Source organism: Nymphalis io, chromosome 21, assembly GCF_905147045.1.
Source record: "Nymphalis io chromosome 21, ilAglIoxx1.1, whole genome shotgun sequence".
In the NCBI taxonomy this organism is placed as follows: Eukaryota; Metazoa; Arthropoda; class Insecta; order Lepidoptera; family Nymphalidae; genus Nymphalis; species Nymphalis io.
In genome coordinates, this window is record NC_065908.1 from 6,396,655 (window position 1) to 6,423,823 (window position 27,169).

Sequence of the window (27,169 nt, forward strand, 5' to 3'; positions counted from 1 at the left end):
TTCAACCGGAATATAAAAATAACAAGTACTGCTGTTTTGCGGTAGAATATCTGATGAGTGGGTGAGTTGACTTACCCAGACGAGCATGCATAAAGCTCTACCACAAGTAAACGTACATTAGTTATGAGGTGAAAGCGTAACAACCAAATAAACTCACTTAATAATATTAGAGAGGATAAATTGATTTAATAAAATTGTTACGAAGCCATGTTTAAAACAAATGGAGATTTAATATTGACGTTTTAATAACCAAGCAAATTTATTGTATTGTTCGCATAGTAAACAATATTTTTGAAATGCTTTTGTTAGTAATTTAATATTTCTTATAATTATTTTAGACATTAATAATGTTATTACATAATTCTTCAGCTCAATTTAACATTTATTTATCATTTATTGTTTGAAATTTCAAAAACAATTTAAAGATAAAGTATTGAATTTGTGATTTTGTGTGATAACGGAATAAGCACAAACAACCTTAAGTCCTTAATTATAAACGTTGTTTATCGGCTGAGTTTAAACAATGTGTGTCTTCCTGACTTTCTTTCGAATGTCAATTCAATAATGATAGAAAGAGCAAAAAGAGCAAAGTTTATAAGGTCGTTAATGTTTCATGTCTCCCACTAAAATAAAATAAATAGTTCACACGGACAATGTATAGTGAAAAAACATTAAATAATCTTTCTTTGTTTCAGATTGCAACCGATATCTGCAGTGATAATACATACTCTAAGCAAACAGATACTATGACTTGATCATAAAATAAAGTTGATCATGTCGTGTCCATTTCGCCGAGCGTCCTCGCAACACCAATTTGCAAATGGCGGCGGTTCCGGTAAAAAAGAGTTTCGGTCTCGGCAGTCGTCGGTTCACCTTTCTGGACCGGAAGAGGAGGTGGGGGATAGCAATACCCTCACATTGAAACATCTGAGCGAGGCGCTGAAACTCTTGACAGCACCGTCGGTAAGTGATCGCATTTGTTGAAATAATATTATTCGATGCATTCATAGAATCGGTTTTATATAGACACGTCGAGAATACGTGTAGCGTTTTAGTAATGTTAATATTAATTTACTTTTATTACAATAAAATAGTAATAGGCAAACTTCTCAAGCTTTATACCAAATAAATAGTTATATTTACCTCTGCATACGAAGACAAATGTAATAATATATAAATTTTTTACTCTAGACAACCCAAAAACAATATTTTTTTACATAATTGTATATAATACGTATTTAAAGGGTTAAAAATTAACTAGCAACTCTCATTTATGAATAATGTAATACGTGTCTTATTTAGAAATGGTGTTCGAATTTCGCCAATTAATAAAAGCAAAAAGAGAACGCCACCATGTCCATCCGACTCCAGGATCAGAACTCAAAACCTATCCAACTGCAGAGAGGTGTATGACAGGGAGACGTGATATCTCCGAAACTGTTTACTGCTGCATTGGAAGATGTTTTCAAGCTTCTGGACTGGAACGGACTTGGCATCAATATCAACGGCGAGTACATCATTCATCTTCGATTTGTCGATGACATTGTAACTAAGGCTGAGACCTTGGAAGACCTCGGCACTATGCTCGATGACCTCAGCAGGGTTTCCCAACAAGTGGGTCTAAAAATGAACATGGACAAGACGAAAATCATGTCGAACGTCCATGTTGCACCCACTCAAGTCAAGGTTGGAAATACTGCACTCGAAGTTGTAGACAACTATATCTACCTAGGTCAGACTATCCAACTAGGTAGGTCCAACTTCGAGAAAGAGGTCAATCGTCGAATTCAACTCGGCTGGGCAGCGTTCGGGAAGCTACACGATATCTTCTCATCCCAAATACTGCAGTGTCTCAAGTCGAAAGTCTTCGACCAGTGTGTGTTGCCAGTGATGACTTATGGATCAGAGACGTGATCGCTCACAATGGGCCTCATAAGAAGGCTCAAGGTCACTCAAAGGGCAATGGAGAGGGCTATGCTCGGAGTTTCTTTGCGAGATCGAATCGGAAATGATGAAATCCGCAGGCGAACCAAAGTAACCGACATAGCCCGAAGAATTGCTAAATTGACGTGGCAGTGGGCGGGGCACATTGCTCGCAGAACTAACGGCCGCTGGGGCAGAAAGGTTCTCGAGTGGCGACCACGAACCGGAAGACGCAGCGTGGGCAGGCCCCCTACAAGGTGGACCGACAACTTAGAACGAGTCGCAGGAAGCCGTTAGATGCGGGCAGCGCAAGACCGGCCAATGTGGAAATCCTTGGGGGAGGCTTTTTAAAATACTATCTGAACAGGTTGAAGATTGTCACGGTGTTCTCGTGTGTACGGGGTTCGTTCCACCAAGACCGTCACATTAATAAAACTCGTCATAAAGATTATAAAATTTTCAACATAAAAAATCAGGGGGTTGGACGTTGACAGTATCTGGTCAATTAAGTTAACATTAATACAATAAAATATTATAAGTGAGTTATCTGTAGGTGAGTTGGCATCGGTTAAAATTAAGTGATAGAATTAAATAGATAAGCAGGATAGTGTAAACCCTGAAAGCATTGTCACAATGAGTGAACAAATAAATAAAAGCAGTGCGAAGCAGCAAAAAGCATCAGCAGCAACAGCAGGCTACTGGAAAAGCAGCCTCTACTTCATAAAACAGCAGAGCCTCCAACAGCTCCAAATCAGCAACAATTCCTCAGTTGAGACCACCGAAAAATATTATTTTAATTTGTAATGCAATATACAAAGTATATATAATATTAAAGAAAAATAAACACTCCCTGTGAACAAAACAACTTATTACCTATCTTGCATAAATACTAAGAAGGTCCTAAGAATGCCCTTGTGTGTCTAGGTACAAAGAAAAATAAGTTATTAAAACCAAGTAATAACCTAGACAATTGAGGTTATTAAAGTTAACTTTTAATGTGTCAAAACCTGGAAAATTATTGCTTAATTAGCAATAAAATAATATTAAAAAGCAAGAACTATCTTTAAATTAATGAAACAAGGCTTTTAAACAATTCGAATCACATTAGGATTCGACCCAGGTCACTTAGTACATTGACAAAGTCTATGTTAAGTTTTTTAAGTAAAATATCAAGAAATTAATAAAAATATGTACTGAACCCTGTCATGTATTGATTATATAATGTAATTTATGCATCAACTCACTTCAGGAGTGTTTAAATACGTAGAAATAAGACAATATATGACTTATATTGCACGTGGCACGGTTTTTATACAAAGACTGGAATTAAACGAAGAATCGATTAAACACTACTCAAATAACAATTAATATGCCTCGACTAAACGAATACAATGTGTTTTACTTACGGTTTGGCAACCTGAACCTCTCAAATAAGTTTTACAAAGTGGATGACGTAGGTAACCCTCCGTATATCCGTATTTTCTATATAATCTGAAACGAATATAAAAACCAATATACGAAATGTACAAACAATATATTCAATGCCAACGATCCACTATATTCAACGAATATACTTACAAAAAGGAATATATTTAATCGTTTAAAACTAACATGCGTCGGTAAGCGACCGGCGCTTGCTCAACGATCAAAAGGACGACTGAACGGCGAACAACGTAGTGCTGCCATCTCTCAAACCGCACAGATAATAAATGTCGAAACAATGAATGCCGATTCGATAACCGTAATTTATTTTATAAACTGGTTAAGTTAGGTAAAATATATACAATATTTTAATAAAAATTTTAATAAAAATTAAAATATTGAAAAATTAAATTTTTTAGGGTTACAGTATGAACCCGCTGTTTTCCATGTCGAAGTCAGCGACGGACGTCCCGTCAATTTGATGTTTGTTTATTTGGGTTACTGTATTCTATGTTGATGAGTTACTGGAGTATCATATATATATGTAGGATATGGATTATAAAAAATTCTATAAGATCCTCACAAATCACTAATCCGTAACAATGCGTTCACGAATGGAATTCGCCATTGAAGTTGAGAGAATTGAATATAAATCGAATGACTGTGTAAAGAAGCCAAGCAAGATTATTTATCACATCAATGGACAGAGATTTATCAAGAATAAGACCGAGGTTACGTTCTGAATATGGAATTGGGCAGTTATGAGAATGTAAGTTGGGCAGAGAACCAATAAAATTTCATTTATTTGTATTTTTTCGATTTTATCTTTACATTTCGACAAGTTTATTTCCAATGATTCATAGAATACGAGGACTTTCGAAGTCTAGGTGGCGTTAAATAAATTCATAGTTTTGTTTAGGCTATTAACAGAAGGGTCGTGATAAATCGCTAAGTCATAAGCGTAACTTAAGCTGGAAGATAATTAAAACAGAAATTATGTTAATAAAGAAATAAATAGTAAAGGATATAACATACTGGCTTGAGGGACACCAGCATTTGCTTTACACATTCATACCGATCACAAAACAATTGACCTATGCACAGGCAAGCTTCTAGAGCAATTGAATAGCAGAGTTAGAGATATAAAATTGTGTATATTGGAATAACAATACCCATGTTTCTTTTGAAAGTAAAAATAATATATTTCGATGGCTTCGATGTTAAAGATGAAAAGGCACAGGCTAATGTTATGTAATATTTATATATTTTATTATACAACCTAACTTCAGTTAAGGAAACTCTGCGAAGGCCAGGAATTAGAAAGCTGTCACTGGCACTGTTGTGCCACGGCAAGTGAAATGCTCCCAATAACTAAAAAAATCTCAAAGATATTATTTATACTAAATCTGTGCACACAGTTAAATTGCTTTTCCCATACCCTTATAGCCTAATGACGGCATTTTTCTTTTCATTTTATTAACAATAAATCCGAGGTTTTAAATATTATACTGATAAGAAAAACATTTACAAGTCAGATATTACGTAAAGAAATAATTTAAAAAACAAAAATTATTTAACTCTGTAGAAAAATAAATATTAATGAAATAAATGCAGACTTGAAATCCCCTATTCTAGAAATGCAATTTGTAAATCTGTGAACAGACCATGTGCCAAGAAAATCTGTTTTTATTTCTTTCATCTAAAAAAAATTTGTTTATCTAATGTTGCGGCCAACCATCCATTGCCCAACTTTAAACATTATGCAATAATACCAAAATGGATAAATGGACTTGCATTTAAAATTCTACTTTATTTTTTCGAACATACAGTTTATTTTTGTATAACAAAATATTTCAGTACAAACTGCAGTACGAACTTTAGCATTAAATCCTTACACGTAATGTCTTCAAATTCCGCTTTTCAAACAAGTTAAAGCAAAATGTAATACTTTGTATTTTGAAAATATTTCTTTCATAAGCTGCTTGCTACATTATGTAATATTACACTGTGTATTACAGTTAATAAAATATTGCTAAACGAGCACGAAGACCACTACATATATATTTTTAAGATTATTGTTTCCTATAGGTGGACAGACTAGCAAATGGGCCATCTAATCACAAACATCCTAACATTGGTGCTGTAAGAAAAATATACTTGAGTAATAACTCTTCCCTTACATTGTAAAGGCGGTATAGCTTTGTGCAAGCCTGGGTAAGTACCAGCCACTTATCGGATATACTACCGCTTAATAACAATAAATATTGTTATATTCCGGTTTGAAGGGTGAGTAAAAAGCCACTTCAAGCCACTGTAAGAAATAACTTGTACCAGACAAGGAACATAATATCTTCGTTCCCACGGTTGGTGGTTCATTGGCGATGTAAGGAGTGATTAATATTTCTTACAATTCCAATATCTCGGTGGTACTACTAGTCCATTGGACCGTCCATCTTCCTACATTATAAAATAAACAAAGAAATCAAACGATGTTATAAATCAGATCAATATTACAAATGCCAAAGCAATTTTGTTTGTGTGTTTGTTACCTTGTTACAACTAAACCACTTAACAAACAATTTGTACGCGAATGAAGTCGCGGCGAACTAATACTATCCGTATAAGTATAAAATCCTAACCTTGATATCTGAACATAGTAATGGAACTGGAAGCTATAAATATATATCTTTAAATGGATTATATCTTACAGTCTTATGTTTACATAAAGGTTATTACTTATTCATGCCGACATCTGAGGACGTGGAATACATTTCCATTGGTGTCGAATGCATAATATTTATGTGTTCTTATAATTAAATACTTGGCGATCGATGTGGGTATTATGTATAATTTTTTAATTTATATTATACAATGTGTCATTAACCAAAAGATTTAAGATGTTGTCTATTGTACTATTTAATACACTGAATCACATCTCATTCCTTCTATTTGACTGTATAATAATTAAGAGGCAGTAACCCATATAGACAAACTTGTTCAAGGACCTACAGCAAGTATTTTTGTAATTGGCAATTATTTTTAACGCATTTGAAAGTTACTGTAAGTGGTTTAATTTTTAAGTCTTAATTTTGGAAAGGTCTTAAGATCCAAAAAGTTCGTGTTGTATAATTGGTAAGCGTTTCTTTAATCTTTCATTTGAAAACCAATTATTACCCTAAACTATTTCATCCGATGTAATTATATATGATTGCACTTTAATTAAATCAGCAAAAAATAAAGAAAAGTTTCTAATGGAAAAGGTGCTGATAACACAGATCGTGCTCAGACCGTTTTCTTTATCGAGGCAAAAAGAGAGCATACGTCTTAATCAGAAGACGTTACAGAATTAAAACTTTGCCGGAAGCGTTTCTCTCAAATTCTACAGGGCTACATATGGTTATGGTCATTGATCACATCTATGTAGAAAAAACGGTTAGGTTGACTGGCTATGGCAGAGATGAAGTGGCGCGATCTTAAATGAACTCGTATTATTTGTCATTATATTGCTCATGTTATATTAAAACTCTTAGTTTGATACACTCTTAAAGTAATAATTAATTATTATTATTATGTAAAAGTACAAGAGACAAAAAACATGAAAATTTAAGAGCTTAATCGAGGATAGGCCTGTTATTACATGCCTAGAAATAAATAATTTAAGATGTAACATTTTTTCGAAATACATTTGAAAATCACCACACTTGGTACATTTTGATATAAAGTGAATACAGATTTGAAAATTTATTGTTCAAATTTTTTTATTCAACGTTATCATCAGAAACCCTACTATTAATTACAATCCCAAATTAAGCCCATCAAATTATTTCTATATGATGCCAATCCCAGCATGCCTACAGATAAAACTAGAAATATTTTTGTTTAAAATTTAATTATAAATTTTTAAATGGTTTTATTTTAAGCTAACTTTGTCACTCAATGCTTTAAAAAAAGCGTAAGCGTTTAACCATAGTTATCCGTAAGAACCGAACCTTTACGAGCTGTAACTCACCTAAAAAATTTAAATAATACTTACTGAAATAATGTATGTTCAAATAGTTTATATTCAAACAATATAATTACAAATAAAATTAAAAATAGTTAAATAATGAACAAATCGTGACCGCGTTGAATGGTGGCAAGAAAAAATTCTAATGGTGTTGATAAATCAGACCTTGATTTAAATTTCACTTTTTATTTGTATTTAAGGCTTTAACGTTTTTTTTATTGAATAGGTAGTTATGTTATATTAAGTTATCCAATAATATACCAAGGAGCCTATTTATCCAATAATATATCAAAGTTAAAAAATACAAAACTTTTACGACGACCATGGATAGGCAGGCTTGTCTATAAAAAACTTTTTCAAAATAAAGAGGCAATTTGAAGAGATTGCAAGATAAAGTGAAATAGCAATGTTTTCCGCTTCGGGGTACAACATTTTTCTTTCAAAGTGATCGGCATAACAGTGAAAAACTCGTGAAATTTATGTCGTTTAGAAATTAGCCTTTAGTGGAAAAATGCATTCGCGCACTTCGCTTTGCAATTTTGAATGATGTAGGCTAATTCTATTTTATGTAGCAGTTTTGTGGTAGGTTTAACATTTTACCTCTTGTTAGAACTTTATTCATAGTCCATGTTATAAATTGCGCGATTCATATTGTACACGTAAAAGATTTTAAAAACTCATTCGTTTTAAATTTTTTTATTTATTCTTGCCAGCGAAATTATTTAACCGCCTTTGAACTAATGTACAAATTATAAAACGAACGTTTTAAAATGTTATTTCTTTTTACTTTTAAAGATTATGTAATTATATTATTACTCATTTTTATAATTAAAGAAAAGGAATGGATCAATAATTAATTTGTATTGGACCTTTGCATGTTTTAAAGTTCGGAAAATTTGTTTTTATTTATATCATACCGTGAACGCGATTTAGATACCTATCTGATCTAGATACAAGTTTTTGCCAGTGACGTAAGTTTTTAAACAAAGTTAAGTTGCACGCAATCTAAGGCCTTAGATAACTCACACAATATTCCTAACCCAACTAGAGTTTGAAGACAATTTTTACAACTTGTCTTCAAAGTCAGACAATAATTTCTCTTTTTGTAATGATATTTTTAAAATCATTATACATTATACTGTTCTGATATAATTTTTATTATATGTATATACAGAAAAGGATATATCATTTGCCCCAGTTAAGCCATAAAATAGGTTTAACGTAAGCGAATATACCAAGCTTTTACGATGCTATAAAAATATAAGGAGTTACCAAACAATTTCATTGTTTAATGTGATCAAGAACAACGAACAATGAAAATATGTTTTAAAATATTACTTTATTTCCATTCCAATTTGAATAAATATTTTATATACAGAAAAATTAATAAATTTTAAATAATCTAATTGGTAAAGTAACAAAATAAAATCGTTGCATTTCTCATTCAGATTCTGGTTTTTTAACTTGTTATTTGATTTAGGTATTTATTTTTTATAATATCGGTAGGTAGGCAGATGGGCCATCTGACGATAAGTGGTCACTGCAGTTCATAGATTTTGCGCATTAAAATTATACCATTCCAGAAATATTAACCATTCCAGACTTCATCATGCCACCAACCTTGGGAACTAAGGCAAGTATATACGCAAAGCAAGAACAGCACGACATAATAAGGCCGCACTATAAATGGATATATAACTGCATTCATATTGTTATGTATTCATTATATATAACACGACTGTCTCATGTTTCAAGGGCTAACTCAAAGGGCTGCTGATTTCGAGGTTCGGGGTTCAAACCCCGGGAAAATTAAATGGTATTGGATTTTCTGTTAAAAAAAAATCTCAGCAGCTACACGAAGTTTGGAAGCTGGCAGTTAGCGTGTCTGGAAAGGAAGTAAAACCGGTCCTGCGCTTGAGATTTTTCCGATGTTTCCGAACTGTGACATAGCTCTACACATAGAGAGCATACCATTGTTTACACTCGATTACTATATTTATAATGCATACTCGCCTATTTTCTCTTAAGAATGTCTGCCTAAGAATTTTAAAGCCAAATTCAACAATGGTGAAATCACGAGGCGTATGTAATATTACATAATTAATACTTGCTTTTAATATTGTACTTACAAAATTAATATCATACGAAAATCATACAATGTTATGTTATTGATAAATCCGAATTCCCTGAGGTTATTTATCAAGGAATGCTCGATACGTAACCGAACGGTAGTCTTACCGAAACACGTTTATCATATCTTATTAGTTCAACCTATTTTATGAATTCCTTAATACATGATATATTTAAGTAAAAACGAGTGTGTGTCCGTTAATTGTCCCTAAGCCAATAAATTGTGATGAAATTTTGATGATTTGTTCTGTATATAACGTGGTTCCCAGCCCAAAGAATCAAGAATTTTTGTTTGTATGTCTGTCCTTCAATAAACATTTATGTATACATTTATTCTATCTGGAAGAGGCTAATACGGATAGCTATTTATAATATAAAATTCTAAACTTAAAATGTTATATGACTTAATAACGGACGCTTACTGGGATACTTTATAAGCTAACAGTAACACAAGGTGTACTTACAAACTTTTGATTGCTTCGAAACTTTGTTACATCCCGTAACGTTTCATTGAAATTCCTTTGTCCTTGTAATTGCTTTAAGATGTATTTAACAACCGTCACTATTATTATAAAAGCAAACATGATTTGTTTGTTACATTTTTACGGCTTAATTATTCAACCGATTATCGTAAAATTTGGCATACACGTTATCAGGCGTATAAAAATTAACATAGGGTATCTAATACCGGACCCCCATTACTGGAAACAGTTACTGTATCTATATGCGAAGATGACCACTTACCATCTGATGGTACATATGATCATTTTTCTTAAAAATGAATTAAAAAATGAACTATTGACAAATTCGCCTTAATAACCTTAAAGATAATACAATACAATATTTGACCTATTTTTATGCTGAATCTGATTTAATAAATATTTAATACGCGATAATTATTTAATGAGGGAAAATTTAAACAGCCATACGTATATATACATATAAATATACTTATCAAAACACAAAATTGGTCCCCAGAGTGACCCGAAATTTTCAATATCCGTTAAAATAACATACAAACGTGATGTTGAAAAAATATGAATATAAATGACTGAATCCTTTTTATTTTCAAATATTTTTTATCTTATTTTATTTTCCTTACTATTTTAAATTCAAATGTATCAGTCCGTTGTCTGTTACGCTTTCAATCGATTTTGATGAAATTTGTTACGAAACAAGCCAGAACCCCAATGCCCCCCAACACTTGGGTGAAGCTACGAACGCAAACTCGTATACATATATATTTATTCCTTCAAAATTGTATTTCTAACTCATAGAGGCAATCATATAAAGGCAATCTTAAATCAAATATGTGTGCCCTAGTATTTTTAGGGCGTATGAGTAATTGTGTAACACCAAAGAGTAATTCCAACATTTGTTTAATATACGACCCTCTTTAACCGTCGCTAATGGCACTTCCTGTACGTTTGTACGTCAATCCATCATCCTTTCAACTCGAACACTTTAAACAATGTAGTTTACTTACAAAATACACCAAGGTTCTTTCTATAAATAACTGCTTTGAGGAACTAAGACAACAGCAATCTTGACTATGTTCGCTGGATGCGTTAAATTGTTTTTTTTTTTTTAAATTAATAACACGTAAAATGGTTATTTAGTACATAAGAGTTAGAAATATACAAATAAAGATTAATTATAGTAACTGTGCAAAATCATAACTGTATGGAATGGTGGCAAGAAATGCAGAATTGCTGCATTGAATCGCAATTCTGAGAATCATGAACCACCTCTCACTGTCACTAGTAAAGGCAATAATCCTTAGTAATATTATAAATACGTAAAATAATAATATGTTTCTTACGCTGTCACGTCTTAAATCATTTAGCCGATTATCATAAAATTAGGATATAAGGTTCCTGGCACCTCCCATGCGGAAATTAATATGTTTTGTAAAAGTTGTTCCAATATTACTGTAAGGTCCAGGTTTTTGAACTGCGAATAAAACAAAAAAATATATATGTTTGATGTTAAATATTAAATTTAACTTTTAATGTACTTATTATATAAAAGGTATAATTTTTTTAGTGTTGCCTGAAAAGCTAATTTTTTTCTGGTTAAATCCAGAAAAACGCTAGAATAAAATGCTTTTATGTACGCTGAAAAAGCTCGAGTTCGTTTTAATATTTACACCTATCCTAACAAATACGTCTGCAGTTTTTCGCCTAGTGAGTATTGTGCTACAAACTTCAAAAGCCATTCTTTTGTAAACATCTATACGGGTTACAGAGATTAAAATTAATAGGATTAATATCCAATGACTACTTGATAACAAAACGACTGAGTCCATATAGGAATTTTTTTTAAACATTAAATAATGTGTTTCTATCGACACAAAGACCTAAATTTATTCTGCAATAATTATATCTTTGTTCTTGATAGTAATGACGCGGAAATGTTGATTTCTTTTAATAAAACTCTCTGAAATGTTAATTTATCAGGTGAAAAAAATATTACATGTATATAATATTTTTTTCACCTGATTTTCCTTATAATATGTTATACCTCCAAGATATTGTAAATAAAAAATGAACGTAAAAGTAACGTAAAAATATAATGGCACGCTTTAAATATTTTCGCAAAATACTATCAAATATAAACTAACTAAAAATCTACAATAACTAAAAAACTACTATAAACTAACGACTAAATCAAATTAATTTTGTAATAAAGAAATAAAATTACATTCACGCGTTAAATTTTACGATGAGAAATCACTAATTTTTATTTTAATCTAAGAATGCCGAGATGGCCCAGAAGTAAGAACGCGTGAATCTTAACCGATGATCGTGGGTTCAAACCCGGGCAAGCACCACTTAATTTTCATGTGCTTAATTTGTGATTATAATTCATCTCATGCTTGACGGTGAAGGAAAACATCGTGAGGAAACCTGCATGTGACTAATTTAATTGAAATTCTGCCACATGTGTATTTTACCAACCCGCATTGGAGTAGCGCGGTGGAATAAGCTCCAAACCTTCTCCTCAAAAGGGAGAGGAGGCCTTAGCCCAGCAGTGGGACATTAACAGGCTGTTACTGTACGGTATTTAAATCTAACCTAACTTTTAGTTAATTTAAGCTAACTTTTTATGATCTATTATAAAAATAGCATAAAGCATAGCTGTCCCATTTTATCGTCTCAACTAGTGCCAGAAGGTATTTTCTCTTGCATAATTAAAATGTCAATTCACAGGGGAAATTCTAGCATTCTAGCCACAATACTACGCGATCAAGAATTCTATAGCATATTGAATACACTTTTTTATCATTCGTAAACATATAAGATTATTATAAATCTTCTCTTTTGTCGACTTGCTGATTTGGAAATGTATATATATTATATAAAATAGGAAGGCATGTGAACGGGAAGATGTGACTATCGCCCAAAAAATTGCCGCTGTAAGAAATATTAACCATTACTTATATAAAAACATCACCAACTTTGGCAACTAAGGCGTAATATTCCTTGTACCTGTAGTTACACTGACTCATTCCCTCTAAACCGAAACAGTACTTCCTCATATTAAATCAAGTGTATAGCTATCAGCGTTTCCGAATGTAGATTCTTCTAAGTAGAAGCGAGAAACAGTCAATAGTCTCTTCTACCAATATATGTAATAAAATAATATAAAGATATATGTATATACTTGATATAAAGCCGAGATGGCCCTGTGGTAAGAACGCGTGAATCTTAAACGATGATCGTGGGTTCAAACCCGGGCAAGCACCACTGAATTTTCATGTGCTTAATTTGTGATTATAATTCATCTCGTGCTTTACGGTGAAGGAAAACATCGTGAGGAAACCTGCATGTGTCTAATTTCACTGAAATTGTGCCACATGTGAATTTTACCAACCCGCATTGGAGCAGCGTGGTGGAATAAGCTCCAAACCTTCTCCTCAAAAAGAGGAGAAGAGGCCTTTAGCCCAGCAGTGGGACATTCACAGGCTGTTACGGAATATACTTGATACAACACATACAAAATAACTCAACAAATACATTCTACATAACATTCGCCGTTCGTTGTCGTTAGCTCATTCATTATTGGCTAATGATTTTCTTCTATCCATTACAAAACAATCAGCCTCAGCGTCTACTAAGCAATATGTACCCAATAGGTATGACTAGGTATTTAGAAGTATTTTCTAAATTTAAATTCATTAATTAAACATAGAAGCACTTACAGGCTTATCGATAGACGAAGTAAAAACTACCACAGATTCGAAAAAGATTACCCTGATCTGAGAAGAACCGGCTAAAGTAACTCAGGATTTATTTGTATTTTTTTTTTCAATTCAATATGAAATATATATATAAATATACTATAATTTCAAACCCAAGTTGTGCATCATCTATGATCTCAAGTTTTACATTCATTTTAACTTTTGACGCTTCTTGTATTCTGTTGTCAAATCATATACTTTGCCTCACTAAACTTAAAGGGTTACTTACTCTGCGTTTTCATACGGATTCTGATATACAAATCACTAATAAAATTTTTGTGTGTTAATCCAGGTTTTAACCTATCTGTGTGTCTAATTTTATCCAAATCAATTATAATAATAGTGAGATTTAATTAAATGTTCAATGATAACATAGCATGGGTATGAAACTTAATGTGCACTATTAAATATAGGTCCATAAAACAATATTATTGATATAATGATCGTAACAAAATGTTTACAACTCTTGTTTCACTAGCTTTTAAACTAGGGAAATCATTTTGTATGTTGAAGCTAAGTATAGTTATAGATACTACATATTTATAAACGAACGCCTTATGTTCAGGCGCAGGGCCAACGGACTTTACGTGCTTTCCGAGGCACGGGAGTGTACACGCTTCCAACTTTCAAACTCCGGGCAGCTACTGAGAATTTTTGACAGAAAAAATCGATAACTTTTTATTGGACCTACCTGGGATTTGAAGCCAGGACCTCTGGGTCTGCGGCCTTACATGTAGCCACTAGTCCAACGAGGCTGTCAAATAATTTATAGTATATAATATTTATATAACTTTTAAATTATACGTGTGTTTCAAATAAATATTTGAATTATCTTCATAGTCGTAGTACCTTAGTGTTCTTCTTTTTACCCAAGACAAATACCTTTAGACAGTAATTCCACATTTTGTTCAAACCTACCTATTTAGGCAGACATTAATTTTAATTAAATAATGGTGTATTTTATATATATTTTTATATTATAAGATCAATTATAAATAACAATATCAAAATTGTCCGTGGAAAGGATAAAATGTTAAGGAGTAAAAAGCCCGTTCATGTAAGCCACATAAAACGAATAAAAATCCGCATCATGTGTGACACTCTGATGGATTTTACTGAAGCCTTTGTCGAAATACAATTGAACATTGACGAGAGCGAATCAATTGGCAATTCTAAGGATTTTAAGATTTTTATTACGCTTTTGTATTGAATCCCATAAAGTAACAACGACTGTATTAGAACGTTTTTTATATACTACTAATTCAGCCTGTAGTTATGCCCACGTGTTGGGGGAGGGGATATTACGAACACAATATCCTTTTCTGTATCTGATTACATATTGTATGCAAAATTTAATAATGATCGGTTATCATTTCAAGTATTTAACTGAGAGTCTAAATTATTAGATCTTTGATGTAAATATCAATCCTGGCTGTTTCTTTTCGTTTTGTACTAAACGAATAAAATAAGTCCTGTAGGGTTTTCCTAAAATAATATAAATATAAAAATAAATTAATTTAACCATTAATACGTACATAAATACTTAAATGAACACCGATGTCTGCATTGATAGCTTATGAATCTAAAAGTAACGGACTGTTGAGTGAAAGTTATCAAGACTAATTCTCCACGCAGCATGCATGTTTTTACTATTATCAGATTTTCTCGCGATATCACCCTTCACCCTCGAGCATGAAAAAAATTATGAGCATATACTTAGCGCATGAAATCACTTAGTACACAGAGCTGTTATGGCATATATAAATTTATGTTTAACTACCATTAATCAAAAATAATATCAAAAAACAGGTCCTCGTCTTATATAAAATTCCATATATCAACAGTTCATTCCAGAAACTATTAATTATCACTAATTGCTTAACCGTTTAACATATCTTGCTTGCGCGATATCAATTCAAATTAAATGGCTTACAAGTCATAGCAAAAACGAATGATAACGGGTATGATTCTACTTATTTAAATAGTTGATTTGTTATCAAACATTAGTCACAAAAACTCGGGGACAGTTCTAAAAAATATACAACACTACCAATGCCATTTTTAAGGAATCAATAACATTTCTCCCTCCAATTAAGCGTATATTTTGTTTTAAGAATGGGGCGACAATAGCCTTAGGGGTAACAATGAAACTTGCAACTTTTACAGCGTTGGGCCCATAAACCATTGCGCTATTGGCGCTTAAGCATTTAGTTTAATTTTGTAAAATTAAAAATTATTTGTGCCCTACTTGAGTACTGTTTGTTTCGATTTGATTATTATTATTTTTTTTTTTTTATATCGCCGGGAGGGCAAATGACTCTACTCCACCTGATGGTAAGTGGTAGTAGAGTCCAAACGCGACGACGGCCAGTACAGACGGGAAAAACGTTCTGCACTAGCCGCCTTCGCCTTGCCGGCCCGCAGCAACACTTAGTATTGTTGTGTTCTGGTTTGAAGAGCGAGTGAGACAGTGTTACAGGAGCAAGCGAGATAATAATAACTTAATTCATGATAGTGCAATGGCAATGTAAGAGATACTTGAGGTTACTTACAGTTCCAATATCTATGAGCGGTGGAGACCACTTACGATCAGTGACCACATATACCAGTCTGTCTATATATTTTAATAAAATATATAACAGCTATCTATGATACTTTTTTCTAGAATATTCGTCTTTATTTATTATACTTAGATATTCTAATGAGTATGTACAACCTAAGTCCATTCTATGTTACGAATTATCAATATACAATTGTATACTAATTGACAATAATTATTTGCTTATACTAACAGCTTCGTCAACTATATTCAACGATCAATTGTAATCAATGTGCTTGAGCGACCCTATTCCAATCAAAGCCATTAACGTCGAATTACAATTAATTTCTCACAGCTATCAATGTTAAGCATGTCTCGAAATTTACTATACATTGAAATGGGCTGCGTTCTGACATAGGTCAAATTTATAATTTTTCATATCATATTCGTAGTTATAGAAAACATTGTATGGAAGCCAGTACGACGTCAGATAAAATTCTGTCACAATAATAATGTTAAATTCATTCATGTCAAATTCAGACCGATTTCGGCCACGGTCGCTAATCTCAAGAGAGATTAAATAACTGCGCAGGACATATTATAGTGCACAAGTGTGTGCGCAAACACAAGTGCACTCTCTATTTCCTAACTCTCGTAATCCGATGGGACAGCAATCCGACACGACAAGAGTTCAGGCGCAGGACCAACGGCTTTACGTGTTTTCCAAGGCACGGGAGTGTACACATTTCCAACTTGCAGACTCCAGGCTGCTACTGAGAATTTTCGACGGAAAAATTCAATAAATTTTTATTAGCCCGAACTAGGATTTGAACCCAGGACCTCCGTTTCTACAGCTTTACACGTAGCCACTATACCAACGAGGTAGTCCAGTCTGTCACAATACCTATCCACTAACTCGCATTAAGTTTATAAGCTTATGTTTAAGATGAAACGGAAGCATTATTTAAATGATAGTTGATGTGGATTTGAATTCTACTAATACATAACGGTTACGATACGTTCCTGATATTAACCTCCTTTGAATAGAAACTGGTAGCCAATTCAACTAATTTATATATATTCGACCGAACTGCAATTCGATCGTTATGTTAGTAGCATTGGAAAACGGTTAAACGGCAACGATTACGTATCGATTCGATTGTGATGAAGTGTAAATTTGTTAGTAGAATTGGCCTTGATTGGTGAGATGAAATCCTAGTAGTAAATATAAACCTTTAAAGATACATTTTGTGTTAGTTAAGAAACGCTAGAAATCTTTTCATCATTATATAATTTTACAACTACACATATATAGATTTTTTAATATTTAATTTATAAAGGATAACGGCCACCTGTAATCATCATTTAGAGAAATGCCATGTCCGATTCCATTAAGATTGATTTTATATATATATAACACTATCTCACTGAACCTTCAAACAGTAATTTATATTATTAAAACTTTAGATGAAAAATAAAAGAAATGCGTCTTACTAATTATGGTCATAAAATTTTATGTATTATTCTTTCTCAGTTTTTCCAATTATTATTAAAAACACTATGACACTTAAAACAGAAAAAAATTCATACTTAGAAATGATTCCAAAAATAGCTTATACAAGATGGAACTAGAGATTTTCAAATGACGATTTATTTATTTATCCTCTTTATTAATTGTATTGGAACCAAAAACAGGATTCCAGTAAATTGCGTTATTTTCATCGCTGTTATTCGAACAATAACAGCCCAGGCAGAATGCTATAATTTGTCATGCGATTGACAAATACGCTAATCATTTTTGAGTCAATGTCGTCGTCATTCATTTGATGGTTGTTGCTGTTTTAAGTGATATTTCAGGTATATAGGTATATGATATGACAAAAATTTGAATTAATAACAAATAACACACTTCCTATTTGAAAGGCAACCGTAAGAATTGTTTATATATCAATTTAATTATAGCAGATTAAAGAATTGGTGTGTGAACACCAACACATATCACATTAATTAAGTAATTAAGAATCTCCAACAAAGGATACACACTTACGAGGACATTACATCGTGGAATAATATTTTAAAATATGTGTGCTCCTTCAATTAAAGGAGGTGGTCTCCTGAGCAAGCACAAAAATAATGACTAAACAGAAATTTAAAAAATTAAACTAAATGTTACGTAGTGGTACTCAATAAAACATAGGAACTATAAGAAAAGGTAAACAATGGTTAAACTAAGACTAAATTGTGCAAATGTGAGTTAAGTGTTATATAAAAATAGCTACAAAAATTAAAATTAAAATAACGCGTAAGTAAGTAATTTTAATATATTACGCAAACCCACACATACATACACAATTAAACACAGCTATTACAGCTCCGGCTCGTTTGACTATATATTGCACTTCTCTCTGGTTGTTGCCTTTCATGCATGCTCGTGTAATGGAATTTTATTTTGTCCTTATTTTAACCGTCCATCTCAAACGTAATCTGCTATATGCTCTGCTACCTTCGACTTTTCCTTTCACATCTAGGTGGTCTATAAACACCTTTACGTCTAGACAAAATATTGGGGATGCGAGCTTGAACAATGAAGCTGTTTAATATCAAGTTTTTCAGAAACGATTTGTTTATCCCTGACATTTTCCGTGTCACTTATAATATTCTTCTTCAGCACCATGTCTCGAAACCTGTATTCACTTCTTCCCTTGCTGAGTACACGCTTCGAAGGCATAGCAAAATATTAATTGTAAAAAGTATATATTATTAAATTTAATAATATATATTTTATACAATTAATATTTAGTAAAATTCCAAAATCGAACATATGAACTAATTGTGATAAAATTGTATAAAATCATCCTTACCTGTAATTTAATATAAAATAAACATGTTTGAAATTTTATCTTTTTATTACTTCAGTAAATGCCGAACCGTAAAGTCAGAAAGTGCCGCAAAGTATATAATATTGCAGAGGAATCCCTATTGGAATAGTCGAAGATCCAATTTCAGCCGTAAAATAAAATACTCGGGATGTTTATGCTCTTGATGAAAGAAAAGTGTATTTGTTACAAAACTTTGACATTACAAACAATGTCCCTTTGAACCTTCACCTTAATAACAAATAAACGTCTCAGAAACGAGCAAAAACTAATATTGCGGATACTAAGAATAGTATATAAGTAATAACTATAATAGACCAAGTAAAGAGTAAAAGAACAATATGACGTACAATTAATTTAATTTCAACGGAAATAAAAAGAAAAACAAAAACAAAGTTGCAATTGTAACTAATATTATGAATTCGGAGGTAAGTTTTTTTGTTTGTTTATTTATTTGTTAAACTTTCATGTCTTAGCTACACAATCGATCAAAATGAAATTTTACACACACGTTTTCAGGGGTACAGGACACATTCCTACTTGTGAGGGGGGCGGGTACATCCCCTCACAAGTAGAAATGTGTGAGTGGAAACTTGTAAACAACAGTACTTATTGACGCTTTCAACACTTTTTTGGTTTAATTGATTTTGTTATAGCTTTGTAGTATAATTATTTAAAAGCAAAGATTGTTAGCCCCGAAAAGCCATATGAGTAATTTAATTTATTAAGAAATATATAAAAGTTATTTCAATGTGTATATTCTATTATAAAATTTAAGCTTTATATGAATATATATTTTGCAGTTCCATTAGACAATGAGAGTGACTGAATACAGAATGAACCTTTGTTTGTGTAAACATTTGTCCAATATAATTTCTCATGCGTTGTTAGCTAGTCAATAAGATTGGCCGCCACTAAACTGTCGATTCCCTCACTCTCATAATCCGATGGAACGGCAGACCCACATGACCGGAAAGGGTTCAGACGCAGGACTAACGGCTTTACGGGCTTTTCGAGGCATAGGAATGTTCACATTGTCCAAATTACCGACTCCGGTTTGCTACTGAGTATTTAAATAGAAAAAACAATATATTTTTATTGGCTCGACCTGGGTTTTGAACTCTGAGATATAATGGAGATGAAGATTTATATGAAAATTGTTTTATATTTCATATAAAAAACTTAATCGAGATAAAAATGAATATTTTGTATCAAAGTAAAATGTCAAAATTCCGTCATAATTTTCATAAAAGCCCTCGTCAGCTTAACGTTATCGGTATTTCGTTTTAATTTCACGAATATTCTATTTTCAAATTTTCGGCACTTTGTACTTAATTAAAGTGTCATTTAAGTATTAAGTATTGTGTCTTGTAATAATAATAAATTCACTAATACTATTACATAATAAGACAAAACATTTACAGAAAAAAATAAAGAAATGTATGATTTTTCAAAAAGTGGCCTCTTCGCCAAAGTGCGATTTCTTCTTTCCGATTCTTCCTTTAGGCAGAGAAAACTACTGATCGCTTAAGTTTCACAATTCAAACTCGTTTTAATATGTTTTTTTAATAATAACTACAATATTACTTATTGTATTTACTACTTTATTTACATAACAACTATTATTTATATTCAAGCAAGTATGTATAAACTAGTTTCCGCCTGCGATTGCGCCCCTCCCCTCTGAGTGTGTGTGTCCTTTTCTGTACCCCTTACGACGTGTTAATACAGTTAAGACGTGAAAGCGTAACAAACAAACAATCAAACTAACTTTTGCATTTAAAATATTAGTAAGTATTACGCAGGTAGCGTTGCCTGTACTGTATAATTTGTAGATCTTATTATTTTTGTGTATATCTAAAAAAATATTTATTTAATAAATATACTGACGGTAACAAATCCCTATTAAATATTTTTCTTCCAATTATAATAAGCGTAACGAAAAACATAAGCCAGGAAAGATGAAAAAGAAACACCATTTATTTTATACTTCATTTATTCCTAAAACATATCTGAATAAGCTGAAAATTCTAAAAAATTCCTTTGTAAAATATAATGACTTTGTTTGAAAGTAATACTGGATTTAATTAAAGCCTTATATAATGTCATATTTCATTCATATTTTAACAAGGAATATTCTCGTTTTTGATGCAAAAAAAACGGACATAGAACAAAATTTCTTAATACTAAAATAATATTATACAGCCTTACAGCATACACTGCATGCAATACCATAAAAGACAATAACCATTTAATTGTCTTCAACATCATCTCAGTCGGAAGACGTCCATTGCTGGTCAAAGGGTTCCTCTAAGTATCTCCATGATGACCGATATTGTGCTACGCACATCCAGCCGTTTCCCGCGACCCTAACAAGATCGTCAGTCTACCTTGGACGAGGAGACCCTTTGGTTACCTTTGGTTACCTTTGGTTATCGCTGATTCTACACCAGATCCAGCGCAAGCTTTAACAAATTAGTGATTTTTATTAAGAATAGATCTATTTAATTGATGTATATGAAGTTCAAGTAGTAGTCTGTGAGCAAAATGAGGGATTAGCGCTCTTCATTCATTTTCTTGTAGAAATAACTTTTTAAAATATTTGATTGAAAAATAAAACAGTAATTCATTAATTAACCATTGATAGGCAAAGCCTTTTATCCTCTAAGGAGTTTTCGAGTATATTTAATCTCGGCTCCAATGTTAATTGATTGGGAATTTCATCCGGCTTATGCGGTTTCCTATTATTTCCTATCAATATTTTCCTTCAACATCGAGTACGACATGAATTCGAATAATAAATTGAGCACATTTATTCTAGTGACAGCATCACTGCTTACCATAGCTCAGATCTGTAAACTGTAAGATTAACGCGTTCAATCCATTAACAAACTTTAGCTGAAACAAATTTTTGTTTTATTCTTAGAACCAAAAAATAAAGTCCACATTTACGCATTACTTTCCAGCGGCCAGCGGCACCAAATCCGTCTTTTCAGGGGTCGTCATGGGATCGCTTGCGCAGAGGACAGTCATAGGAAGAATAATAAAATAAAACATTTAGAAGTTTCATATAATTAAAAAAAAACTCATAATATTATATAATATAAGTGTGTATGCTATAATATCTACAATGTGAGTTTGCATGTGACGTTGACTTACTCAGTCTTATTTCAGTAGGATTATCGCTGGACTACATACAAAAAATTATAATATACAAATAGAAACATGATAATTTCATCAAGATGAGGCAATTTGTTGGGATTAGCAATTAAACATTCAACGTAACTAGCTTTACGGATGGTCTTTAATGTGAAAATATCACGCCAAGCTATCATAATACTCAGTTTTTGTGATACTAAACTGCATTTTGCAATAATAAAGTGTATTTTTTTTAAATTGTATGTAGTTTGACAGTAAAGGGCAACGAGAATCACACTGACGATTCTCTACCAATTTTGACTGTATGTAAATCACCTCGTCTGATTGTATTATACAATCAACCTTTGTAAAATTTAATATTAAATATCTATTTTTTTTAAATATTATTATAAATGTATTTTATTTAGTAGAGAAAAAAATCACTCCATTAGTCATTTGACACTCCGAAATGCGTATAGCATCGTTGTTCCGTCTTTCGCAATACGATCCGTTGGTTCGATCACTTAAGGTTTCCTATTACGCACAATATTCTTTGACCTTAATAAATCGAACGTAACATGATTTGTCATTATATTATAGTACAAAACAAACAAACCAACTTTTACAGTCTCACTCAATATATATGTATATAGATTTAATATCAAATGTACGAATAAGCTAAGCGTTTTCTTATCTCATATCTTTATTATAGGTATTATACATTAATATAATTATATGTTTTTATTTGTAATGGCCTGGAGGCGATCGATTTATTCCTGAGGTGTACAATTATTTGAAAAAAAAAACAATATTTTTGTAATATCCTATCATAGAAATATTCTTTAACGTTTTCTGGCATCCTGTTATAAAAGCGTATAACCCACAAAATATTTACTATTCCTGTGTAATCGGGTAGTATTTACAAGATTATGCTTGTTCCTAATGTTATAAGTACGTTACAATTTCTGGAAAAATCTTTTATGTTTTCACGTACATATATAACAATGTCATATTTTGAGAAAGCTATATTATATGAATGTATGTATGAAATAATGGCGACGTTTGTGTGAGTATATCTTAAAACAATATGAGCTTTCTTCTAATAAATGGATCATAAATTTTGCGATACGAAATAATCCAATTAATTGTAAGTCGATAACAACTTTTCTACCAATCAATGATTTGTTTTGCTGTATTTTCGTACGAACTATGTTCGAAGTATTAATTGCCAATACTTACATTAATTTTCTATTTTATATGAGTGTTGTGTATCTGTGTCTCTACTGAATTGTAGTTAGTGGTAGGACTTTGTGTAAGTCCGAGGTACCACCCCACTTATCACATATTCAAATCACCACCACCACTACATCACCGAACAGCAATACTTGGTATTGTCGTCTTCCGCTCCTCGTGGAGACGGAAAGGGTACCACTGATTTTGTAGTGGGTATTCCGATGTTTGGGGCGCACTCGGCGCCTAGGACACCGGCGATACATATACCACCGTTAAACGCGTTACGCGTTTCCCCCGCGTTAAAAAAAGTGTAACTACAGGCACAAGGGACGTTACATCTTAGTTCACATGGTTGGTGGTGCATTGACGATGCAAGGAATGGTTATTATTTCTTACAGCGCCAATGTCTATGGGCAATGTGTTCAAGTTCACCATACTATTTTATAAAAACAAAACGATGAGCTTATGTAAAAAGTAATTATGTATACCCACGTTCTAGATCTTTATATTTTATATTCTTCATTAAATAAGGAAAATATATCAAATATAGAACAATAATTTAAATAACTGACAGACAAATCCCGAAGCAATCAGCTTTTTTTGAGTTAACTTAATATATTTTAAAAATATATTAAGTTAATAATTAAATAAATAAATAAATATTTTACTGGTGATAAGATTTTGTGCAAAATCCATCTCTGTAACTACACAATCATTTGTTATTCTACCGGTAAGCGTCAGTACTTTATTCCGCTTCCAGCTTGCAAAGTGAGTCAGTCAGTGTAATTACTTACTGATAATCGAGGGGCGTACAATCTTTGTTCCTAGGGCAGTGATGATTTTAAGTGCTATTTATATATCAATTTTATTAACAAAATTATTCACATACCATTTGCAAATTTGTCTTCTACCTATAATTAAATAAAATATGATGAATTCCAAACAGTCCAATATGACTTCAATATCACAAATTCGGTACCAATTTTATATCATGCGGGGAATTTATATAAAGTTTGGCGAAGACGTTGCCTTTCCATAATTCAGTTTGAACTATTCACAGGCGTATGCCGTATGTGGGTCGAGCACTGTACGGCTTCCGCGACCTTACTACGTTCGTCATGCATGATACTATTTATCGATATATAATCTACATACATACATACATGTAGATATTGATACGATCCATAAAGTTTTGAATTATTTTTAGTTATTATGATTGAATTTCTAAAACACGTACGGATAACATAATTTTTTTTGACTATTCCGACCCAATCTAAAATCGAAATCCAAATTCGTTGACAAAAAATAATTTAAATTATCTAATTTGTATAAGCTAAATACAAATTATGTACTTAAATAAGAAGTGTGACGCTTTTGTTTGGTACAACATCTACAATTTGCATTTCTGCCTGACTATACTAAAAAAAGGGTAAAAAAATAACATCTTAACTTCTGTTGCTTTATTTTATTAAAAACCATATAGTGACTATCTAATGAAATTTCATTTATGAAAATGACAAAAAACATTCCAAAGCAATCATAGAATTTTATCGCGTAATTACATAATCGCATTAAGCAACTCATCTAAACTTCAATTACGTTTTAAGTAAACATTTCTCTCAATTATGTCCTTCAGACGTCAATTAAAAAATAAATCAGACGACTCTATTTTCAAACCAATTTAGCTATCGGTCTCAAATTCGACATCCCACTGATAGCTGTCAATTTCACAAAATTTTATCGGTTTTTGTCAATATTTTCGGCGCAAGAAAAGCCTTTTTAAAAATCCATCATCTATTTTGGCATGTCATGGTGATATATGTTGTTTTTATGGCACGATTAAGAATTGTTTGGCGTTTTGCCCTTACGCTATTAGAGAACATATTTTGGTCATAAGACTTTGAACTGTTTTATATACTTCTTTAATTTACTTTTCGACTTGAAAACTATATTAAAATAACACACTAAGATATAAATTTATACTAAATCATTTTATTAAGATCGTCGTAACATATTTTATATAAAGACATATAAAACTGAAAAGTATATCAATTATTAACCCGCATCATTAAGAGGTATAAAGCAAAATAAAAATATTCATATATTTTATTTCATTTTGCATTTGTAAATCCAGTTCAAAGTTAGAAATAAAATTATGTATGCATGTTTATGTTATATTTGCAAGGGAATTGTTTAATCAAAATCATATGAGAATAAAATTTTCGCGATAGAAAATATTAAGAAATGCTTTGTAATCTTTATTTTTTTATTTATACTTGCAACGCTATAAGTTATTGAAACAAAAACTATACATTTAATTAGATGTCATGATGGGCTGGCCACGAGGGGTTTTATATAACTCATTTTTACTAAGCGATGAGAAATTTTTGGCACTTACTACATAATATCGTAATACTGTTTTTCGCGAACAACCACATCTCCTGTTACTCATACTACATACAAACATTTCTTAAATTAGTCAATCAGAGGACTACGAAAAAAAATAACGCTTTGTATTATTTATCATTTTTTAATTAAAAGAATTACTCTTAATCTTCAAAATATTTTTTAAAATATGTGTTAAATTTTTAAGGTTCGTTATAGACAGAAAAAGCAAATAAATGAGATCGCGTACCGAAAGGGGCGTGTAAGGCACGCGCGGATGAAATCTGAAATTTTGCTTGGTTTTAGGCGCACGTTTAATCGTAAGCTTTGATAAGTTTTGCGCATGTCCGAGGCTATGTACCACACTTCAAATATTCTACCACCAAACATTAATACTTGTATCGGCTTAGTATTCATTGATACAGAGAGAAAACAAAAACGATTTATAAATTTTATGGCTCGTAGGGACATTTTGCAACCTGTAATTAAGAAGAAACTTAATTATTTAACTCTATGATTAAAGACTCATTTGTATTTATTAATGTAATCCTTGTTGGTTTTGATATTTTAAATAATAAATAAATTAATGAACTAGCAGCTTACATTAGTGAGTAAAATAAGTAATATACTTGTCGCGGATTCAAATGTATTGCCATCGAAATGGTTGCCATTGTCGTCCAACATGTTGATTTTATTAAATCAGTCAGTGCGCACGTCCGGCGCTGGCGCTGTCCTGAGAGCAAGAGACCAAAAGACCAAGTGTGTCACTCGAAAAACGATCACACGAACTGCTAACAGATAGGTCACTATATTTTTATATTTCCATCATTCGGTTGTACAATAAAATAGACACCCGTCTTATATTTTCACAACTTGATGTCTGACTACCGATAACCCATAAGACATTAAACACGTTGTGTGGTGTTGCTATTCTAATAATATAATTGACGTCATATACCCGCTTAAATTTATTATCTCTAACATACTACTAACTAACTTAAGTACAGTTACTCGAAATAAATGTCACAGTGAACAAGTTAATAAGTACTATTTTGTATATATATACTAGTTTAGTACTCGTGCGTTCAGGTGTTAAATGTAAAAAATGCTTAAACATGAAACAGATAGAGAAACTTTCGACTTTATAATAATAGTATTATATAGATAAGCCCTAACGCAGTTAATGTTACTACGTCAAACTAGGGTATTAACATCTGCGTCACGGTAGCCACGCGCAAGCGATCCCGTGGCGCTCCTCGTTAAGACGGAAAGGG

General features: G+C 32.0%; 1 protein-coding gene across 1 annotated transcript in view; it reads left to right on the forward strand.

Annotated features, from left to right (window-relative positions):
• Positions 1 to 727: 727 nt before the first annotated feature.
• The window catches only part of LOC126776781 (head-specific guanylate cyclase), a 69,801-nt gene continuing 43,359 nt past the window's right edge, over positions 728 to 27,169 (forward strand). Inside the window, exon 1 of the mRNA XM_050499539.1 lies at positions 728 to 963. Within this exon, the coding sequence (XP_050355496.1) occupies positions 775 to 963 (189 nt within the window). The 5' untranslated portion in view covers positions 728 to 774. The remainder of the gene's footprint in view (positions 964 to 27,169) is intronic.